This window comes from Oncorhynchus clarkii, chromosome 18 (genome assembly GCF_045791955.1).
Source record: "Oncorhynchus clarkii lewisi isolate Uvic-CL-2024 chromosome 18, UVic_Ocla_1.0, whole genome shotgun sequence".
NCBI lineage: Eukaryota > Metazoa > Chordata > Actinopteri > Salmoniformes > Salmonidae > Oncorhynchus > Oncorhynchus clarkii.
Window position 1 is genome coordinate 67,240,195 of NC_092164.1, and position 22,365 is coordinate 67,262,559.

At 45.2% G+C, this 22,365-nt stretch overlaps 2 protein-coding genes across 2 annotated transcripts in view; both read right to left on the reverse strand.

The window, feature by feature from the left end:
- The window catches only part of LOC139372779 (tRNA isopentenyltransferase 1), an 84,239-nt gene extending 79,400 nt beyond the window's left edge, over positions 1-4,839 (reverse strand). The window contains exon 1 of the mRNA XM_071112582.1: positions 4,676-4,839. Within this exon, the coding sequence (XP_070968683.1) occupies positions 4,676-4,834 (159 nt within the window). The 5' untranslated portion in view covers positions 4,835-4,839. The remainder of the gene's footprint in view (positions 1-4,675) is intronic.
- A 4,542-nt stretch (positions 4,840-9,381) lies between these two features.
- Positions 9,382-19,891, reverse strand: LOC139372780 (MYCL proto-oncogene, bHLH transcription factor b). The gene is made up of 3 exons (XM_071112583.1): positions 19,431-19,891; positions 18,098-18,786; positions 9,382-10,925 (listed from the first exon to the last, which is right to left on the reverse strand). The coding sequence occupies exons 2-3, from the start codon at positions 18,723-18,725 to the stop codon at positions 10,141-10,143; spliced, it is 1,413 nt and encodes a 470-aa protein (XP_070968684.1). The 5' UTR covers positions 18,726-18,786; positions 19,431-19,891; the 3' UTR covers positions 9,382-10,140.
- Positions 19,892-22,365: the final 2,474 nt, after the last annotated feature.

Genomic DNA, 22,365 nt, shown 5'->3' on the forward strand with positions numbered 1-22,365 from the left:
ACGCTTAACACCTCAGCGGTCCTACAATCTAAACTAGATGCCCTCAATCTCACACAAATGATCAAGGAACCCACCAGGTACAACCCTAAATCCGTAAACATAGGCACCCTCAGATATTTTCCTGACCAACTTGCCCTCCAAATACACCTCTGCTGTTTTCAATCAGGATCTCAGCGATCACTGCCTCATTGCCTGCATCCGTAATGGGTCCGCGGTCAAACGACCACCCCTCATCACTGGCAAGCGCTCCTTAAAACACTTCTGCGAGCAGGCCTTTCTAATCGACCTGGCCCGGGTATCCTGGAAGGATATCAACCTCATCCCATCAGTAGAGGATACCTGGTCGTTCTTTAACTCCTTATGGTATAGAGGACACTTGCGTCCCACTTGGGAATTTTTTGGGGGGAAAATGCAGCACAGCAAATTCAAATAATTATATAAAAATCAAACATTCATTAAATCACACATGTAAGACACTCAATTAAAGCTACACTCGTTGTGAATCCAGCCAACAGGTCAGATTTCTAAAAGCTTTTCGGCAAAAGCATAAGAAGCTATTATCTGATGATAACACAATGTCAACAAAGAGAGTAGCATATTTCAACCCTGCAGGCGCTACACAAAACGCTGAAATAAAATATAAAACATGCATTACCTTTGACGAGCTTCTTTTGTTGGCACTCCAATATGTCCCATAAACATCACAATTGGTCCTTTTGTTCGATTAATTCCGTCCATATATATCCAAAATGTCCATTTATTTGACGCATTTGATCCAGAAAAAAAACAGCTGCCAAAAAACGCAACGTCACTACAAAACATTTCAAAAGTTGCCTATAAACTTTGCCAAAATATTTCAAACTACTTTTGTAATACAACTTAGGTATTTTAAAATGTTAATAATCGATCAAATTGTAAACAGGGCTATCTGTGTTCAATACAGCAAGTAAACAAACCATGCTCCTTTTTACATCTTGCGCAACTCAATAGTGTAACGTTGTTCCAGGATGTGCTTCTTCTTCGTTGCACAAAGGAATAACCTCAACCAAATTCCAAAGACTGGTGACATCCAGTGGAAGCGGTAGGAACTGAAAACATGAAATATCCCTGGGCAAAGACAAGTCAGGGAACAGTCAGAGGCAAAAAATAATAATAATTCTCAACAGTTAGTCCTCTGGGTTTTGCCTGCTACATAAGTTCTGTTGTACTCACAGACTTGATTCAAACAGTTTTAGAAACTTCAGAGTGTTTTCTATCCACATCTAATAATAATAATAATAATAATAATAATATGCATATCTTATATTCTTGGCATGAGTAGCAGGAAGTTGAAATTGGGCACGCTATTTATCCAAAAGTGAAAATGCTGCCCCCTATACCTTAATTTAAAATGTATTTCCTCACCATCTTAAATAAAGATGCCCCTTTCAAAAAATTTTAGAACAAGGAATAGATATAGCCCTTGGTTCACTACCGACCTGACTGCCCTTGACCAGCACAAAAACATCCTGTGGCGGACTGCACTAGCGTCGAATAGTCCCCACGATATGCAACTGTTCAGGGAAGTCAGGAACCAATACACGCAGTCAGTTAGGAAAGCAAAGGCTAGCTTTTTGAAACAGAAATTTGCATCCTGTAGCTTTAACTCCAAAAAGTTTGACACTGTAAAGTCCATGGAGAATAAGAGCCCCTCCCAGCTGCCCACTGCACTGAGGATAGGAAACACTGCCACCACCGATAAATCCACGATAATCAAGAATTTCAATAAGCATTTCTCTACGGCTGGTCATGCTTTCCTCCTGGCTACCCCAACCCCGGCCAACAGCTCCGCACCTCCCGCAGATACTCGCCCAAGCTTCAACAGCTTCTACTTCACCCAAATCCAGATAGCAGATGTTCTGAAAGAGCTGCAAAACCTGGTCCCGTACAAATCAGTTGGGCTAGACAAACTGGACCCTCTCTTTCTAAAATTGTCCGCCTCCATTGTTGCAACCCCTATTACCAGTCTGTTCAACCTCTTTCGTATCGTCCAAGATCCCTAAAGAGTTGAAAGCTGCCGTGGTCATCCCCTTCTTCAAAAGGGGGAGACACTAGACCCAAACTGTTACAGACCTATATTCATTCTTCCCTGCCTTTCTAAAGTCTTCGGAAGCCAAGTTATCAAACAGATCACTGACCAATTCGAATCCCACCGTATATTCTCAACTGTGCGATCCGGTTCACGAGCTGGTCACAGGGTCACCTCAGCTACCCTCAAGGTACTAAACGATATCATAACCGCCATTGATAAGACAGTACTGTGCAGCCGTCTTCATCGACCTGTCCAAGGCTTTTGACTCTGTCAATCACTGCATTCTTATCGGCAGACTCAACAGTCTTGGTTTCTCAAATGACTGCCTCGCCTGGTTCACCAACTACTTTTCAGATAGAGTTCAGTGTGTCAAATCAGAGGGCATGTTGTCCGGTCCTCTGGCAGTCTCTATGGGGGTACCACGGGGTTCAATTCTCGGGCTGAGGCTTTTCTCAGTATATGTCAACGATGTTGTTCTTGCTGCGGGTGATTCCCTAATCCACCTCTACGCAGACGACACCATTCTGTATACATCTGGCCCATCTTTGGACACTGTCTTAAACCTCCAAACGAGCTTCAATGCCATACAACACTCCTTCCGTGGCCTCCAACTGCTCTTAAAACGCTGGAAAAACTAAATTCATGCTTTTCAACTGATCGCTGCCCGCACACACCCGCCTAGCATCACTACTCTGGACAGTTCTGTCTTAGAATATGTGGACAACTACAAATACCTAGGTGTCTGGCTAGACTGTAAACTCTTCTCCCAGACTCATATTAAACATTTCCAATCCAAAATTAAATCTACAATTGGCTTCCTATTTCACAACAAAGCCTCCTTCACTCACGCTGCCAAAAACACCCTCATAAAACTGACTATCCTGCCGATCCTTGACTTCAGCGATGTCATCGACAAAATAGCCTCTAACGCTCTACTCAGCAAATTGGATGCAGTCTATCACAGCGCCATCCATTTTTGTCACCAAAGCCCCAAATACTACCCACCACTGCGACCTGTATGCTCTAGTCGGCTGGCCCTCGCTACATATTCGTCGCCAGACCCGCTGGCTCCAGGTCATCTATAAGTCCATGCTAGGTAAAGCTCTGCCTTATCTCAGCTCACTGGTCACCATAACACCCACCCGTAGCACGTGCTCCAGCAGGTGTATCTCATCATCCCCAAAGCCAACACATACTTTGGCCGCCTTTCTTTCCAGTTCTCTGCTGCCAATGACTGGATCAAATTGCAAAAAATATATATATGTTTTGACCTAAAAATAATTAAATACAAAATAAAAATCGCTTAAATTGGAGACATATCTCTAACTTTAAGCATCAGCTATCTGAGCATCTTACCGATCGCTGCAGCTGTACACAGCCCATCTGTAAATAGCCCATCCAATCTACCTACCTCACCCCCATATTGTTTTTAATTTACTTTTTTGCACACCAGTATTTCTACTTGCACACACTGTATATGAACTTTTCTATTGTGTTATTGACTGTACGTTTGTTAATCCCATGTGTAACTCTGTTGTTTTTGTCGCACTGCTTTGCTTTATCTTGTCCAGGTCGCAGATGTAAATGAGAACTGGTTCTCAACTGGCCTCAACTGGTTAAATAAAGGTGAAATAAACATGTATAAAAATACCTTTGCTAACAGTTGTGCCAAGTTAAAACTCGCCCAAGCCAGTTCACAGAATTTTCCATTTAAATAAAAATGTATGTATTCAATACTACATTTAGCTAACATGATATAGTTAATCCAGAGATTCTTGAAGACAGCTTGGCTGTCGAAACGTTGGTAATGACATTTTTTCATCTGAGCTCCTAGAGTGTGCAGCTCTCTTATTTTCAAATCCAGATATTCTTACCTTTGCCTCGATTTGCCAGTCACGGCCAGATCATCACGGCATTTCTAGTTCTTTATGATAGCCATATTAGCATTTCATTTATTGATTTATTACCCGTTTGACCTCTAGGTTTATAGGTATTATGACTCGTACAGTGGTACTCTATTGGAATCTGCTGGCTAGTCGAGGGGGCAAATTGGAGGGGGGCGAGGTTGGCATGCGTCCCTGCAACAGCAACCAAACCGATAACGAAATTGCACAAAATAAAACGCAGTATCAATTGGATACGTGTTCAACTTCCACCTTCTGTTAAATAAATCCAACGTATGCACCACACCGCCTCTGTGATGCCGCAAGGCAAACGCCGCGTTCCATTGGAAATGAACCTACTTCTGATGTACCAAATTGCAAATATACGATTGGTGTGACGGAGACGTGATATCCTTCCAATTCTCACTCATAGATACAGTACCAAGCTATTTAGACACCCATGTGAATACAGGCAAAATACCCACAGCAGGTTGGGTACTGAACTTCGACGGTTGCTAACTAACGTTAACTTCAAAAACACGCAAACTAAGAACACGTTTGGACAGCGAATTGGAAGCATTTATAAGGTAAGTCAGTTACGAAATACGCCTGAAATCTGACAAAAGTAGTTCACTAGACATAAACCTCGTTCTCTCCAAATGCCCTATATGTGAATCCTACCACACAGTATGCCACATCCACGGCGCTTGTGTCCTCTTACCTGCATGGAATCGGCACTGATTATCTCTCCCTGACGTCGTTTACCAATTTCAATCGCCAGTTTAGACTTCCCAGTACCGGTTGCTCCTAAAATCACGACTAACGGTGGTACAATACTCTTTTTCAGAGCACACTGCAAGCCTCGCACGGGCGCCGCCATGTTGCTTTTACCGTCGTTCCCAGCTGATCAGACACGCGCCTTAGAACTGAGACCGGATATGAGGCGGGCTCTGTAACTAGGCAACGGCAAGAGGTTCCCATGGCACCGGCTTTGATAAAAAAAAAAATAAGTCGAGTGAAGACGGAAGGTATTTTGGTCCACAAGACTATAGAAAAATAGTACACTAACCTAAATATGTATCTCACCGTTTATAATAGCCTGCATCCAAAAAACATATTAGGCTGTTATGTGGACAAAGACAACACTACATTTGTATCATTGTAGTCGTTTATATACCAATAATAATAGGCTGTATTTTCTGTTCTTGATTTACTTTACTAAAGGGGAGGGCTTCTCCCAGCAAATCGATCTTGTAAGGGTTACTATAGAAACTGGGGGGAGTAGAGCCATAGTAACTTTAGATACGTGTTGCTATGGCAATGAGGCCGAGATGTTTCCATGGAGAAGGCCGTTGAAGAGTGGGAGTAGTTTTCACTGCTTACTTGCACATGTGTTGATTTTAAAGTACAAGGACACACCTCTCCTCTGGAAATAGTTTGTTATCCCCTCAACCCTGCAAAGTGAAGCAGTCAGCCCAGTGCCCTACTAACAGTCACGCTTACTTCAGGAAAAAAGTAGCAGGAAAAATAGGTCTTCCCACAAGTCTGAGCCTGTGCTCCCCAATTAAGATGCCACCAACTTCCTGTGGTGTGAATGATTCCAGAACATTCCTGTGATATTGTCGTTGTCAGCATATATGAACAAGAAAACAGGCTAGACAAAAAGAGAAGAGACTGAGGTGATGTTTTGAATTTATTACATTGGTCTGATTCTCCCTGTACATATAGGCTTGAGGTACTGAAAACAAAGTGCTTGAGAAAAGGCTGCCTGCCACCATATTAGAATTCCCAGAGTGAAGTGTAGTATGGCCCACTGCCAAAATGACTGTGTCTAACACACAGAGACCAGTGACAAATTAAAACTACAATGGGCTACAGCCAATCCTGAGGCGGCGCTAATAGACCTTGCGTTACAAGAGATAGATACAGGCTACTGGTGGTATGTGCTGAAAGAACAGATGAAGAAAGTAGTGAAAGTGAAGAGATACTCTAGTTTTGCTCTCCCTTCCTACTCGCTCTCTCTCTCTTCCAACTGCCCTTTCCCCTACTATCTCACCCTCTCCATCGTTCTGCTCTACGCTCACCCTCGCTACTCTGTGGGAGGCAGAGGGAGTAATCCAAGCTTTCAGGGTTAACATTAGTAGCAGCTCACCTTCTGAAACCAGGCTGCCCAAAACAAAATAAAAATAGTTGCCACCCAATCTAATCCTCTCGCTCCCTGGGCCCATATCCACAACGCATCTGAGAGTAGGAGGGGCGGCAGGGTAGCCTAGTGGTTAGAGCATTGGACTAGTAACCGAAAGGTTGCAAGTTCAAATCCCCGAGCTGACAAGGTACAAAATCTGTCGTTCTGCCCCTGAACAGGCAGTTAACCCACTGTTCCTAGGCCGTCGTTGAAAATAAGAATTTGTTCTTAACTGACTTGCCTAGTAAAATAAAGGAAAAAAAAAAAAAAAAGGAGTGCTGATCTAGGATCTGTCCATTTCTAATCTTATTATTATTGTTTTATCTATATGCCAAAACTGATCCTAGATCAGCGCTCCTACCGAGGTAATCCTGAGATCTCTCTCTCTCTCGGTAACAAGGATGATGACAGGCCACTGAGTAGGTTATATTAAAAATACATCATCAAGTCTGTTACACTACAGGATGAGTGCTCATCTCCTATGGCACCCTACAGGATGAGTGCTCATCTCCTATGGCACCCTACAGGATGAGTGCTCATCTCCTATGGCACCCTACAGGATGAGTGCTCATCTCCTACGGCACCCTACAGGATGAGTGCTCATCTCCTACGGCACCCTACAGGATGAGTGCTCATCTCCTACGGCACCCTACAGGATGAGTGCTCATCTCCTACGGCACCCTACAGGATGAGTGCTCATCTCCTACGGCACCCTACAGGATGAGTGCTCATCTCCTACGGCACCCTACAGGATGAGTGCTCATCTCCTACGGCACCCTACAGGATGAGTGCTCATCTCCTACGGCACCCTACAGGATGAGTGCTCATCTCCTACGGCACCCTACAGGATGAGTGCTCATCTCCTATGGCACCCTACAGGATGAGTGCTCATCTCCTATGGCACCCTACAGGATGAGTGCTCATCTCCTATGGCACCCTACAGGATGAGTGCTCATCTCCTATGGCACCCTACAGGATGAGTGCTCATCTCCTATGGCACCCTACAGGATGAGTGCTCATCTCCTATGGCACCCTACAGGATGAGTGCTCATCTCCTATGGCACCCTACAGGATGAGTGCTCATCTCCTATGGCACCCTACAGGATGAGTGCTCATCTCCTATGGCACCCTACAGGATGAGTGCTCATCTCCTATGGCACCCTACAGGATGAGTGCTCATCTCCTATGGCACCCTACAGGATGAGTGCTCATCTCCTATGGCACCCTACAGGATGAGTGCTCATCTCCTATGGCACCCTACAGGATGAGTGCTCATCTCCTATGGCACCCTACAGGATGAGTGCTCATCTCCTATGGCACCCTACAGGATGAGTGCTCATCTCCTATGGCACCCTACAGGATGAGTGCTCATCTCCTATGGCACCCTACAGGATGAGTGCTCATCTCCTATGGCACCCTACAGGATGAGTGCTCATCTCCTATGGCACCCTACAGGATGAGTGCTCATCTCCTATGGCACCCTACAGGATGAGTGCTCATCTCCTATGGCACCCTACAGGATGAGTGCTCATCTCCTATGGCACCCTATTCCCTACATTGTACAATATTTTTTTTGTACCAGGGCCCATAGAGTTCTTGGGGGGGGGGGTGCACTATAAATGGATTAGGGCCCATAGGGTTCTTGGGGGGTGCAGACAGTGGGTCCACTAATGGTGAGCGAGGGAGGATAGGGCTGAGACAGTGGGTTCACTAGGGGTGAGGGAGGGGCTGAGACAATGGGTTCACTGGGGGCGAGGGAGGGAGGGGCTGAGACAGTGGGTTCCCTGGGGGCGAGGGAGGGAGGGGCTGAGACAGTGGGTTCCCTGGGGGCGAGGGAGGGAGGGGCTGAGACAGTGGGTTCCCTGGGGGCGAGGGAGGGAGGGGCTGAGACAGTGGGTTCCATGGGGGCGAGGGAGGGAGGGGCTGAGACAGTGGGTTCCCTGGGGGCGAGGGAGGGAGGAGCTGAGACAGTGGGTACACTAGGGGTGAGGGAGGGAGGGAGGGGCTGAGACAGTGGGTTCCCTGGGGGTGAGGGAGGGAGGGGCTGAGACAGTGGGTTCCCTGGGGGTGAGGGAGGGAGGAGCTGAGACAGTGGGTACACTGGGGGTGAGGGAGGGAGGGGCTGAGACAGTGGGTTTAAAGAACTAAGGCCTTTAAAGAACTACATCCTCTTAGGTGCCCTATTGTGAGATTTTAGAAAGTGCTGGCTAGACAGTGATTAGTTTGAGCAGGGAAGGGTGAGAGAGAGTGGGGGGGGGGGGGGGGGGTAGAGAGTGAGGGGCAGCACATAACAGCCACACCAACCACATCAGCTCACAACAACAACAAAAAAAAACACTGTAGGAAAATATAGTACAAAACTCTGACCTTTTGTACAAATAAAAAAAAACTAAATTAGAACTGTAAAGAAAAACGGGCATTGAGAACAGCGTCACAAAGTGGATCAAAGTAACGTTTCAATCGTGTTATTATTTGAATGTTTATTTACTTCACCTTTTTACTAACAAAAATAATAATAAGCATTTTGAAATTTGAGTTAAGCCAGTGACAGGAAACAGGAAAGAAAATAGAATGAAATCTGAAAGCTCTGGTTTTGGTTCATTAGGGACTCTCTAGAAGGATACTCGTATGTAACACACAGAAGGAGACATGCAAACACACACACACACACACACACACACACAAAACACAGGCTGATCTGAACACAATGCACAATCGATGGATCCACTCATATACCACCAAACAGTCTTAGACAATAACAGGAAATAAGGTTGGCAAATATTATAGGGGCAACGTTAACATGGACAAGCAGATGTTCCATTTCCTGTCCGTTTCAAATGAACTGCCATTGTTTGCAATGGCTAACATTTTGATCATTAGAGAAAAAAAAAATCCATTAGTCACTGACTGGTTTCAAAATGGCACTGAAAGTATAAAAGATATTGTGGAGTTTCAGAGTTGATCAAAATGTATTTAGTTTTAGATTCTTTTTCCAAGATGTTCTCATGTCAACATCAACTCCATCTGAGCCGTTGTTGCTGTAGCGAGGCATAATCTTCTTTACACAAGCATACAATCAAATCTCACACCGCCTACGTGGCATGATAACTTCTCATGACTTAACATTAAAATATTTACATACTTTATTAATTTGGTAGATATAACAGAGAGATAAAATGCCAGCCCAGAACCCCCCCCCCCCCCCAAATAACAAAACTATGATCACGTGACATCAGGTTACCGTCCTTCCTGACGAGATGATTGCTCTGTCAATCACTCTGAAGCAAATGTGCAAAACAACAGAACCATAACACCACATTATAACCCACTTCCCCACCCCACAAAGTGACCGTTCGTGTCTTTGCTCCTTAATCTCATCCTGTGTGTGTGTGTGTGTGTGTGTGTGTCTGGGAGTTCACAACCCCATCCCAACACTAAACCCACTATGTTCTTTCCCTTGATCGTTGTTGCCCTTGCAGATCTTCAACCGCTTTCCTACGAATAGGGGCAAAGGGATCCATTTGGGATTGGGCCAACGAGAGCAAGAAAATCCTCTCAAATCCGTCCCTGGTTTTGATTCAGTCCTGGTTTATAATATAGGGTTCAGATCTGTCCCTGGTTTTGACTCAGTCCTGGTTTAATAATATAGGGGTCAGATCTGTCCCTGGTTTTGACTCAGTCCTGGTTTAATAATATAGGCTTGAGATCCGTCCCTGGTTTTGACTCAGTCTTGGTTTAATAATATAGGCTTGAGATCCGTCCCTGGTTTTGACTCAGTCCTGGTTTAATAATATAGGGTTGAGATCCGTCCCTGGTCTTGACTCAGTCCTGGTTTATAATATAGGATTCAGCAAAGCATACTACTTGGGCTTCTCTCCCTGCCAGCCTGCCAGTTAATGAGAGTCCTGGTTTCTGTCGACTAGAGGTCGCTGCCAGTCAGTATGCCAGTCAGTTCAGGGATGTTGTTTGAGCTTTGCCAGCCTGCCAGTCAGTCAGTGAGTTCAGGGGCATTGTTTGAGCTGTGCCAACCTGCGGAGTAGCTGCTGTTGCCTGGCCTTCAGCTGACGTTTCTCCTGTGCCCGCTGGCGCTCGCTAGAATGCAGCTGCGCCAGGTACTCAGTGGCACGTGTCAGGATGGCCACCTTGGGTGTCTTGGGGCACTCTGCCAAGCCAGGGATGTTGTCCCGCAGCGCCAGGAAACGAGAGCGCAGGTCATTGCGCCGTTTACGTTCCAGGAAGTTGTGAGTCTTGCGTTTGTCCGTGTCCTCACAGTCAGAGGACTGGGGGCTGCAGGGGTGGGAGCAGGACTTCAAGGAGGAGAGGTGGTGGTGGGAGGAGGAGGATGGGGGAGAGTTCGATGGGGAGGAGGCAAGGATGAGTGTGTTGGCGTCAGGTGACTCCGAACCGGCCGTTGCCACTGCGACGTGAGGTGGTTTGCTCTCAGGGTTCTGATTGGTTGAGGCGGGGCCGGGGTGTGGCTTGGGGTGAGATGAGTTTGAGAAGTTATGAGAAGAGTTTAGGGGCTCGTGTCGGACTCTCTTCCTGGGGGGCTCGGGATGTTTGTGTGCGTCCGGAGAAGGCGCTGCGTAGTTATGCTGCTGTTGGTGGATAGAGATGTGGAAGTGTTTCATACACGGGTCCACAGGGTCCGCTCCGACCGTGATGGTCACCGGCGTCCGCCCGTTCAGCCCGCCGTTGGCCAGCCGCCGGGGCTTGTACTGCTTGTGTTCCACAGTCACCACATCAATCTCCTCTTCGTCCTCATCATCATCACTAGATTCCTCATCTGGAGAAGCAATAGAGAAGTTTAGTGACCAGAGCAAAACAAACAAACACATCAAAGATAAACTTCTGAAACGAAGATAATCAACTACTATGAGCACGACGTTTATTCACGTGATCCTTTATAAAATCACTTTATTTACCCTTTTATGTTCACAATAAACACAAACAGGAAATCAAAATATTTTTAAAAAAAGTTTAAAATAGTATAAAATGAACATGGGAGGGTTTAGTCATTTGACAAGACTACCAATTGGATACCAAGAAATTGGGGAGAGAAAAGAAAGTGGTGGTGGGGTCAATGTGTTTTAGAATGAGTTTCTTATTAGGCTATATACACACACTAACCGTTCAAAAGGTCGGGGTCACTTAGAAATCTCCTTGTTTTTGAAAGAGAAGCACATTTTTTTTTGTCTATTAAAATAACATAAAATTGATCAGAAATACAGTGTAGACATTGTTAATGTTGTAAATGACTATTGTAACTGGAAACAGCTGATTTTGTATGGAATATCTACAGAGGCCCACTATCAGCAACCATCACTCCTGTGTTCCAATGGCACATTGTGTTAGCTAATCCAAGTTTATCATTTTAAAAAGGCTAATTGATCATTAGAAAACCCTTTTGCAATTATGTTAGCACAGCTGAAAACTGTTGTTCTAATTAAGGAAGCCATAAAACTGGCCTTCTTAAGACTAGTTGAGTATCTGGAGCATCAGCATTTGTGGGTTCGATTACAGGCACAAAATGTCCAGAAACAAAGACCTTTCTCCTGAAACTCGTCAGTCTATTCTTGTTCTGAAAAATTAAGGCTATTCCATACAAGAAATTGCCAAGAAACTGAAGATCTCGTACAACACTGTGTACTACTCCCTTCACAGAACAGAGCAAACTGGATCTAACCAGAATAGAAAGAGGAGTGGGAGGCCCCGGTGCACAACTGAGCAAGAGGACAAGTACATTAGAGAGTGTCTAGTTTGAGAAACAGATGCTTCACAAGTCCTCAACTGGCAGCTTCATTAAATAGTACCCACAAAAGACCAGTCTCAACGTCAACAGTGAAGAGGCGACTCCGGGATGCTGGCCTTCTAGGCAGAGTTGCAAAGAAAAAGCCATATCTCAGACTGGCCAATAAAAAGAAAAGATTAAGATGGGCAAGGACAAAAGAACAGACACTGGACAGAGGAAGATTGGGAAAAAGTGATATGGTCAGACAAATCTAAGTTTGAGGTGTTCGGATCACAAAGAAAAACATTTGTGAGACGCAGAAAAAAATGAAAAGATGTTGGAGGAGTGCTTGACGACGTCTGTCAAGCATGGTGGAGGCAATGTGTTGGTCTGGGGGTGCTTTGGTGGTGGTAAAGGGGAGATTTGTACAGGGTAAAAGGGATCTTGATGAAGGAAGTCGATCACTCCATTTTGCAATGCCATGCCATACCTGGTGGACGGCGCTTAAATTGGAGCCAATTTCCTCCTACAACAGGACAACGACCCAAAGCACAGCTCTAAACTATGCAAGAACTATTTAGGGAAGAAGCAGTCAGCTGGTATTCTGTCTAATGGAGTGGCCAGCACAGTCACCGGATCTCAACCCTATTGAGCTGTTGTGGGAGCAGCTTGACCGTATGGTACATAAGATGTGCCCATCAAGCCAATCCAACGTGTGGGAGGTGCTTCAGGAAGCATGGGGTGAAATCTCTTCAGATTACCTCAACCAATTGACAACTAGAATGCCAAAGGTCTGCAAGGCTGTAATTGCTGCAAATGGAGGATTCTTTGACAAAAGCAAAGTTTGGAGGACACAATTATTATTTAAATTAAAAAGTATTATTTATAAACTTGTCAACATCTTGACAATATTTTCTTTCATTTTGCAACTCATGTCATGTATGTTTTCATGGAAAACAAGGACATTTCTAAGTGACCCCCAAACTTTTGAAAGGTAGTATGCATGTATGTTTGCATGTATGTATATAGATGTGTGCCTAATGCATCTCTGATTCTCTGCAGGGTGTACAATAAAGTATTGGTTCTTTAGTCTTAATCAAATGACACATAGCCTATAGATTATGAAGAGATCCGATTATATACTGTAAAGGGATACCTAGTCAGTTGTCAACTGAATGCCTTCAACTGAAATGCATCTTCCACATTTAACCCAACCCCTCTGAATCAGAGAGGTGGGGCGGGCTGACTTAAAAACGACATCGGCGCCCGGGGAACAGTGGGTTAACTACCTTGCTCAGGGGCAGAACGACAGATTTTTACCTTGTCAGCTCGGGGATTCGATCCAGCAACCTTGCGGTTACTAGTCCACTAACCCCTACTAAGCCTAAAGTACCATGCTGGGATTCCTAATGACTTCTCAGATGTAGTTACGTGCAAACAGGACCTGACGTTGAAGAAATATGATGAGATGAACACGGGCACATCTCCCTGTCCATTCTTAGCCTGGAAGTTTGGTTATTTGTGTGGTATTAAATTTAAAAAGATTCTGCTGACATGTAAAATGATGTAGAATCACGTGAAAACATTTATGAAAAGGCCATTTTATTTTTCCTCCGACCTGCAAATTACGATGAACGTTTTCATGCAATGCTTTTCCTGTAAAGAAGATCCTTTCACCCGCTACTCTTGTCCACGGTGACCCCACAACTTTCTGGCCCGTAGCCCTGTGCTCGATCTAAACTCCTGTGTTCCCATGTCATAGTTACAGGACGAAGAACAACTTTGTGAAACTGCCTATCCAAGGCTCTGGTCTGTCCAAGAAGTGAGGGGGGAAAAAAATGGTAGACATGTTGTTCTGCTATCCAAAATAATAATTAAAACAAAGTGGATGTAGGGAGAGTCACTTTTTTTTTTTAAGCGTTCAGGGAGGAGTTAGGTAAATTATATATTTGGCTGAAGGGAGGGTAATCTATTTTCATTTCAGAGAGGTCTGATGTTCTCCTTATTATAAATTAAGTCCCCTGTGTACTTTATTTCAGGGAAAGTGTACCGGTAAGCTTGCTGATGGCCTCCCGAGTGGCATAGTGGTCTAAGGCACTGCACCACAGTGCTAGCTGTGCCACTAGAGATTCTGGGTTTGAGTCCAGGCTCTGTCGGAGCCATGAGACCCATGGTGCGGCGCACAATTGTCCCAGCGGTGTCTGGGTTAGGGGAGGGTTTTGCCGGCAGGGATGTCCTTGTCCCATCGCGCACTAGTGACTCCTGTGGTGCAGGCCGTGCACTCAGACAGCGTAGGTGTACGGTGATTCCTCCGACACTTTGGTGCGGCTGGCTTCTGGGTTAAGCGGGCATCGTGTCAAGAAGCAGTTTGTTGGGTTTCGGAGGACGCACGGCTCTCGACCTTCGCCTCTCGAGTCCGTACGGGAGCTGCAGCGACGAGTAGAGACTAACTACCAATTGGATACTACGAAATTGGGGAGAATAATAAAAAATGAAAAGCTTGTATCTGTATCCACACACTGTGGCTGGCCGTACCCTAGAGTTCTGCGTAAAAGCTTCTGGAACAGTGAACTCCAAGCAACCTTTCACACACTCTCCCTCTCCCTCTTCTAAACGTCATATCACACAGGTCTGAAATCTGTGTCAAAGTCTTGCCTACCACTAAAACTACATACTGGGTACTACTCGTACTGGGTACTACTAATACCGGGTACTACTAATACTGGGTACTACTCGTACTACTTATACTGGGTACTACTAATACTGGGTACTAATCGTACCGGGTACTACTAATACCGGGTACTACTAATACTGGGTACTACTAATACTGGGTACTACTTATACTGGGTACTACTAATACTGGGTACTACTCGTACTACTTATACTGGGTACTACTAATACTGGGTACTACTCGTACTACTTATACTGGGTACTACTAATACTGGGTACTACTAATACTGGGTACTACTCGTACTACTTATACTGGGTACTACTAATACTGGGTACTACTCGTACTACATACTGGGTACTACTAATACTGGGTACTACTCGTAATACATACTGGGTACTACTAATACTGGGTACTACTCGTAATACATACTGGGTACTACTCGTACTACTTAAACTGGGTACTACTAATACTGGGTACTACTAATACTGGGTACTACTTATACTGGGTACTACTAATACTGGGTACTACTCGTACTACTTATACTGGGTACTACTAATACTGGGTACTACTCGTACTACTTATACTGGGTACTACTAATACTGGGTACTACTAATACTGGGTACTACTCGTACTACTTATACTGGGTACTACTAATACTGGGTACTACTCGTACTACATACTGGGTACTACTAATACTGGGTACTACTCGTAATACATACTGGGTACTACTAATACTGGGTACTACTCGTAATACATACTGGGTACTACTCGTACTACTTATACTGGGTACTACTAATACTGGGTACTACTAATACTGGGTACTACTAATACTGGGTACTACTAATACTGGGTACTATTTTGAATATACTGTTCAGTAAAATCTAATCCACCCCATACTAGCCTCACTCATGATAAGACATCATCTAATGCACAATTGAGTCGATTCCCGCCATTAGTTTATTTTGGTACAAGACATCGCCATATCTGATTATCAGCTGTTGTCAAACACAAGTGGGTCTTGTGTCTCTTCCTCAATTCTACTAGATGAAAAGCCCCAAATTAGTATGACATCCTATGACCTGAAATGGGTATGACACACGATCAGTGCCTACCTCATGCCCAGTGGAAAGTCCCTCTCTCAGGTTATTCATTTCAGTCACGTGGTGGGAGGAGGAGGAGGAGGAGGAGGGAGACAGAATGATATGTGGCTAGTGTTCTCACATTCTGAGTAATAACAAGGGACCTCAGTCTCCGAGCAAAATCACTGGTTTTATCAGAGTTTCCTCCCCCCCACAATCATTCAATTTGCAACAAGGCCGAGCATTGAAGCCACGTGCTGTGACCAGTTCACTACAGCCATTCACTATACAAAGAATAATCTTTGGAGATATTGTTTGGTTGTAACAACTTCAGCTATTCCAATATGTAGAAATATATCATAGCCTTGTGTCAAAATGTGGATGTTTAACACTGGGCCTACATTTAACATCATATACACATCTCATTTCAGCTCCAACTCGCTGACCAGACTCCAGGGAGCCAGTGGTAGTAGTACTAATGCTCTCTGGTTGTTTCCCAAATGGAACCCTAGTCCCTATATAGTGCACTACTTTAGACCTGAGCCCTATGGAACCCTATTCCCTATATATAGTGCACTACTTTAGACCAGAGCCCTATGGAACCCTATTCCCTAAAGTAGTGCACTATATAGGGGATTGGGTTGCATATGGTCCTGGTCTAAAGTAGTGCACTATATAGGGGATAGGGTTCCATAGGGCTCTGGTCAAAAGTAGTGCACTATATAGGGACTAAGTATGCCGTTTGGTATGCACCCTGCGTGTAAATTGGAAGAGACTGCACCAAAGTAATTCCTTCCCTGTGGATTATCTGCTCTTGAAGAGGTAATTACTAGAATATGTTTTTTTGTGTGTTTAATGATTTCAAATGGGCATTTTACAAAGAAAGAGGACGAGGGGCCTTATAGGCTATAGAGCATTGTAGCCAGATAAGAGGTACGGACAGATTGGTTCCCAGGTATCTGTCTGTCAACCAACTACTACATTTCTGAGGTCTACTCTACAGTTTCATTGGCCACTTTTGGTAAGGAAATATAACTCCTTTGTAAAACACAATTTTCCATTAAAATAAATTTTCCTTCTTAATTTAAAAATAAATAAATAAATGTAAACAGTTTTGTGCTGAAAGTGTACGCTCACCTGCACTGTTGAACCATGAATACCCAGCTTTCAGGCACCCAATAGATTGAGACCACATTTCTGACTTGAAGATGCACTATGCATAAATCACACGCTATTTCCTGGTTGCTAAAATGGTTTAGTTAGCCTAATTTCAGTTTGTGACAAAAACAAGGAAGTGTAGTGTAGAGAATCATTATATCATCTAAACCGCTGCGAAAATATATTTTCCACAACCAAAAATCATTATTAGTATTTTCAGCTGTTTTGAAGCCGGTGTACAAAACCAAACGTTAAAGAAACTAAACTAACCTTGGAATGCATAGAAATAGCACACATAGAACAGATCTACCTGCTTCTTAAACTTCCTTACAATGAGAATGACAGATCTATAACACACTTATGTGAATTTGGTTCTAAAAAGTTACATGTTGCAGCTTTAAAGGAAAATAAAGAAATTAGCATATCATGCATATTTATGAAACATTGTCACACATAGCAAGAGGTGGTGGCAGGTAGTCGAGTGGTTAGAGGCAGGTAGTCGAGTGGTTAGAGGCAGGTAGCCTAGTGGTTAGAGGCAGGTAGCCTAGTGGTTAGAGGCAGGTAGCCTAGTGGTTAGAGGCAGGTAGCCGAGTGGTTAGAGGCAGGTAGCCGAGTGGTTAGAGGCAGGTAGCCTAGTGGTTAGAGGCAGGTAGCCTAGTGGTTAGAGGCAGGTAGCCTAGTGGTTAGAGGCAGGTAGCCTAGTGGTTAGAGGCAGGTAGCCTAGTGGTTAGAGGCAGGTAGCCGAGTGGTTAGAGGCAGGTAGCCGAGTGGTTAGAGGCAGGTAGCCGAGTGGTTAGAGGCAGGTAGCCGAGTGGTTAGAGGCAGGTAGCCTAGTGGTTAGAGCGTTGGACTAATAACCAAAAGTTTGCTGGATCGAATCCCCGAGCTGACAAGGTAAAAATCTGTTGTTCTGCCCCCTGAACAAGGCAGTTAACCCACTGTTCCCTTGTAGGCTGTCATTGTAAAATAAGAATTTTCTCAAAAACAAAACAGCCTAGCTAACTTTAGCCACCTAACTAAAATTCATATCATATTTGCAAATGTGTAACATTTATGAATGACAATTCGTATCATATATGAAATGGGTGATGGAAATTCACAAATGAATACATATCACACAAAACATAACATAACATAACTAAATGGAGTGTTCGCAAATTTACGTACAAAATAATATGAAATGCTCTGAGACCAGGTTGTTGCTGATTGGCCAGTATGTTAACTATAGCAAATTGTCAGCATCCAGAGTCCCAGACTCACGACAGTAAAAGGACCTTCATATAGTCAGTTTACAGACCAACGTTGAACTTGTAACTTACCTGATGAGTCTGTGGGGGATTCCGAACCGGAGGACACCGCAGGTTTCTTGAACGGTCCCCCGGTCAGGGGGAAGGTGAGAACAGCAGCCGGGTCCACGCAATCCGTTGCCAAGCTACTGAGAACCGGAGCGTCCATGGGTATCGTCACACACTGCGCCCTCCCGGTGGTGTTGATGCCAGCTGGTTTGGTCGGCGCCGACCCGGGACAGGAAGCATATCGCTCCCCGACAACTTTCTCCAGCTGTTTGCCCGCCGAGAAGCTGCTCCACATGCAGTCCTGAATGATAATGGAGCTCAGGTTCCCCAAAGCCTCGTCGGCGGAACTGAATTTACACGGCACATCCTGGTCGTCCTCTTGACCCAAAAACTGGGACACCCACTCGAGTTTGTCCCCCAGGGAAGGGCAGATCATCCCGACCCCGGATGCCCCCTCTAAAGTCCGGATAGGGGACATGGGCGGGGTCGGTACTAACTCGAATTTCTTCCATATGTCCTCGCTGGGCGCAGTGGATTTAAAGAAATCCTCATCCGGATCGTGGTCGTCGTAGAAGTAATGTTGATAGCGGTCGTACTCCATCTCCCAGCCTGACTCATAGTGAGGGGCGGTGGTGGAGTTTATGCCCGGCATCTAGAGGTCAGGGCAGGCGTGGGAGCGCACTCTTCACTTATCTCCGTTATCAATAGTCTTACTGGGGACACAGAGAGAGAGAGAGAGAAAGGGGAGAGAGTACTGGGAATCAGCCTAGCACGTTGCACTTGTGATTAACACATTATTATGTGATGATACAACTATTGTGTTTCTGGCGATTTCACATCTGTCAATATCTAGTGTGTGTGTGTCAATTAAGGAAATGTGGGTTATCACGATTTATCATTAAAAACACTGTCCTTGTATAGATGTATAATTGTATAGAACATGACAAGTAACTCATGCATCCTTGAAAAGTGTTGAAATGGCTATTTGGTTCTAGATTCAGTCATTACATCGGAGCCAATAACCCCGTGAATACCCTCTAACTACACTGAAGTGAAAAAAAATAACAAGCTACAACAACCTCGCCAATGATTGTTACCACCATCGCCTCGCAACAGTGAACACAGAACTAAAGAACTCCGTGTCCCAACATAGTTACGTTACCGAATACAACGTTGCCAACTACACCGGTGAAATACATCCACCCTCTCCAACATCATCCACTCTGTTTATTTTGGGGGGCTACTAGCATAAAAAAAACATGCCCCCCCCCCTCCCTTTAAAATTGTGGCCAAATCGAAAAATTCCCAAATAGCGCAATAAAAAAAAGTTTGAAAACGTCTTCAGAGCAACACTCACCGTTTTTACGGTAGACGACCACCCGTTCTCACAAAGCATTGAAAAGGAAGAGAGGAAATACACTCCAATCCCACTGGTAAATCTTAGCCTAAATAATTGACCCACAGGCGTATTTACAACCCAAACTTCCCGAAACACTGCGATGGAGGCTGTCTTCTATTAGTAGGCGTTAGTCTACAAATACAAGTCTTCAGTTCAGGCAAGGAAAAATAAAGATGTTCTCCTTTATGCGTTGGTGAAATCTAAGGAGCGTCTTGCGTCTTCTTCGTTAATTCCTATAATGAGTAGCCCGACCAACACCGCGAAACTGGAGCTTCTTGCAGTAAACTACTCTCGCTATAAATAGCTGTTGCTTCCAGTTGAAAGCTCACCAAAACAGTATTAGAAAGTAGACTAGTAGGTTTAAACCTCCCACAAACCGTGACTTGGATAGGATAGAGTTGGCTATGGATACAAACCGACTGCTGCGCTATATCACGGGAAGAAGGAGAGGCTGGGATTTACATAAGAGGCGGACGACAGTAAGGAGGCTCCGCCTACCGGTTAAAGGGCCAGAATCATTTCCAAGGAGTGCTTTTCCAAGACCGTTAAAAATGCCTAACGGGACCCGATTAGACAACAGGTAGTTCGTTATAAGACAGACATTATTCTAACCATGACATGGGCGGCATTTCATTTAAACAAGGGTAGGGCTTTGCATATGTTGCAATAATACAAGTGTGTGTGTGTGTGTGTGTGTGTGTGTGTGTGTGTGTGTGTGTGTGTGTGTGTGTGTGTGTGTGTGTGTGTGTGTGTGTGTGTGTGTGTGTGTGTGTGTGTGTGTATTGTGCTGGACATATGGCTGTGGTGTCTGATGTCCTAAACTGCATCCTATATCTATGTGATCATTATCAACCTTGTGATGTGAAAGACCCCCCACTGTCTCTCAGTCGATAGGGAAGCAAAGCCAGCGCTCTGCTAGGCCAAGTACATCTGATCAACAGCTGCTGACGGACAAACACACACACACACACAGCTGGTGTCGACTCACAGACAGACAGAAACACACATGCATGGGGAAACAGGCAGATACTGCTACTTCTCTACACCTAAAATCATACTTGGTAGGCTATTGTGGAATGTGAATCAGTAATGAGTGTATTATATACGGAACAACAATATAAACTCAACACACACATATATATATATATAAAACATATTATATGAACTAAAGACAATGATATATCTACTGGCTCTATCCCCTCTCAGTCAGCCCATTAGCTACTGGCTCTATCCCCTCTCAGTGAGTCCATTATCTACTGGCTCTATCCCCTCTCAGTCAGCCCATTATCTACTGGCTCTATCCCCTCTCAGTCAGCCCATTATCTACTGGCTCTATCCCCTCTCAGTCAGCCCATTATCTACTGGCTCTATCCCCTCTCAGTCAGCCCATTAGCTACTGGCTCTATCCCCCCTCTCAGTCAGCCCATTGTCTACTGGCTCTATCCCCTTCTAAGTCAGCCCATTGTCTACTGGCTCTATCCCCTTCTCAGTCAGCCTATTATCTACTGGCGCTATCCCCTCTCAGTCAGACCATTAGCTACTGGCTCTATCCCCCCTCAGTCAGCCCATTATTACTGGCTCTATCCCCTCTCAGTCAGCCCATTAGCTACTGGCTCTATCCCCTCTCAGTCAGCCCATTATCTACTGGCTCTATCTCCCTTCAGTCAGCCCATTATCTACTGGCTCTATCCCCTTCTCAGTCAGCCCATTTTGTACTGGCTCTATCCCCCCTCAGTCAGCCCATTATCTACTGGCTCTATCCCCTTCTCAGTCAGCCCATTAGCTACTGGCTCTATCCCCTCTCAGTCAGCCCATTATCTACTGGCTCTATCTCCCCTCAGTCAGCCCATTAGCTACTGGCTCTATCCCCTTCTCAGTCAGCCCATTTTCTACTGGCTCTATCCCCCCTCAGTCAGCCCATTATCTACTGGCTCTATCCCCTTCTCAGTCAGCCCATTATCTACTGGCTCTATCCCCTCTCAGTCAGCCCATTAGCTACTGGCTCTATTCCCCCTCAGTCAGCCCATTAGCTACTGGCTCTATCTCCTCTCTCTCAGCCCATTAGCTACTGGCTCTATCTCCTCTCTGTCAGCCCATTAGCTACTGGCTCTATCTCCTCTCAGTCAGCCCATTAGCTACTGGCTCTATTCCCCCTCAGTCAGCCCATTAGCTACTGGCTCTATCTCCTCTCTCTCAGCCCATTAGCTACTGGCTCTATCTCCTCTCTGTCAGCCCATTAGCTAGTGGCTCTATCTCCTCTCAGTCAGCCCATTATCTACTGGCTCTATTCCCCAGTCAGTCAGCCCATTATCTACTGGCTCTATCCCCTCTCAGTCAGCCCATTATCTACTGGCTCTATCCCTTCTCAGTCAGCCCATTAACTACTGGCTCTATTCCCCAGTCAGTCAGCACATTATCTACTGGCTCTACCCCCCTCACAGTCAGCCCATTATCTACTGGCTCTATCCCCCTCACAGTCAGCACATTATCTACTGGCTCTACCCCCCCGGGCAGTCCATTGTCAACTGGCTCTACCCCCCCAGGCAGTCCATTATCTACTGGCTCTACCCCCCAGGCAGTCCATTATCTACTGGCTCTACCCCCCCGGGCAGTCCATTGTCAACTGGCTCTATTCCCCAGTCTGTCAGCCCATTATCTACTGGCTCTACCCACCCAGGCAGTCCATTATCTACTGGCTCTACCCCCCCGGGCAGTCCATTGTCAACTGGCTCTACCCCCCCAGGCAGTCCATTATCTACTGGCTCTACCCCCCCAGGCAGTCCATTATCTACTGGCTCTACCCCCCCCGGGCAGTCCATTGTCAACTGGCTCTATCTCCTCTCAGTCAGCACATTATCTACTGGCTCTATCCCCCCTCAGTCAGCCCATTATC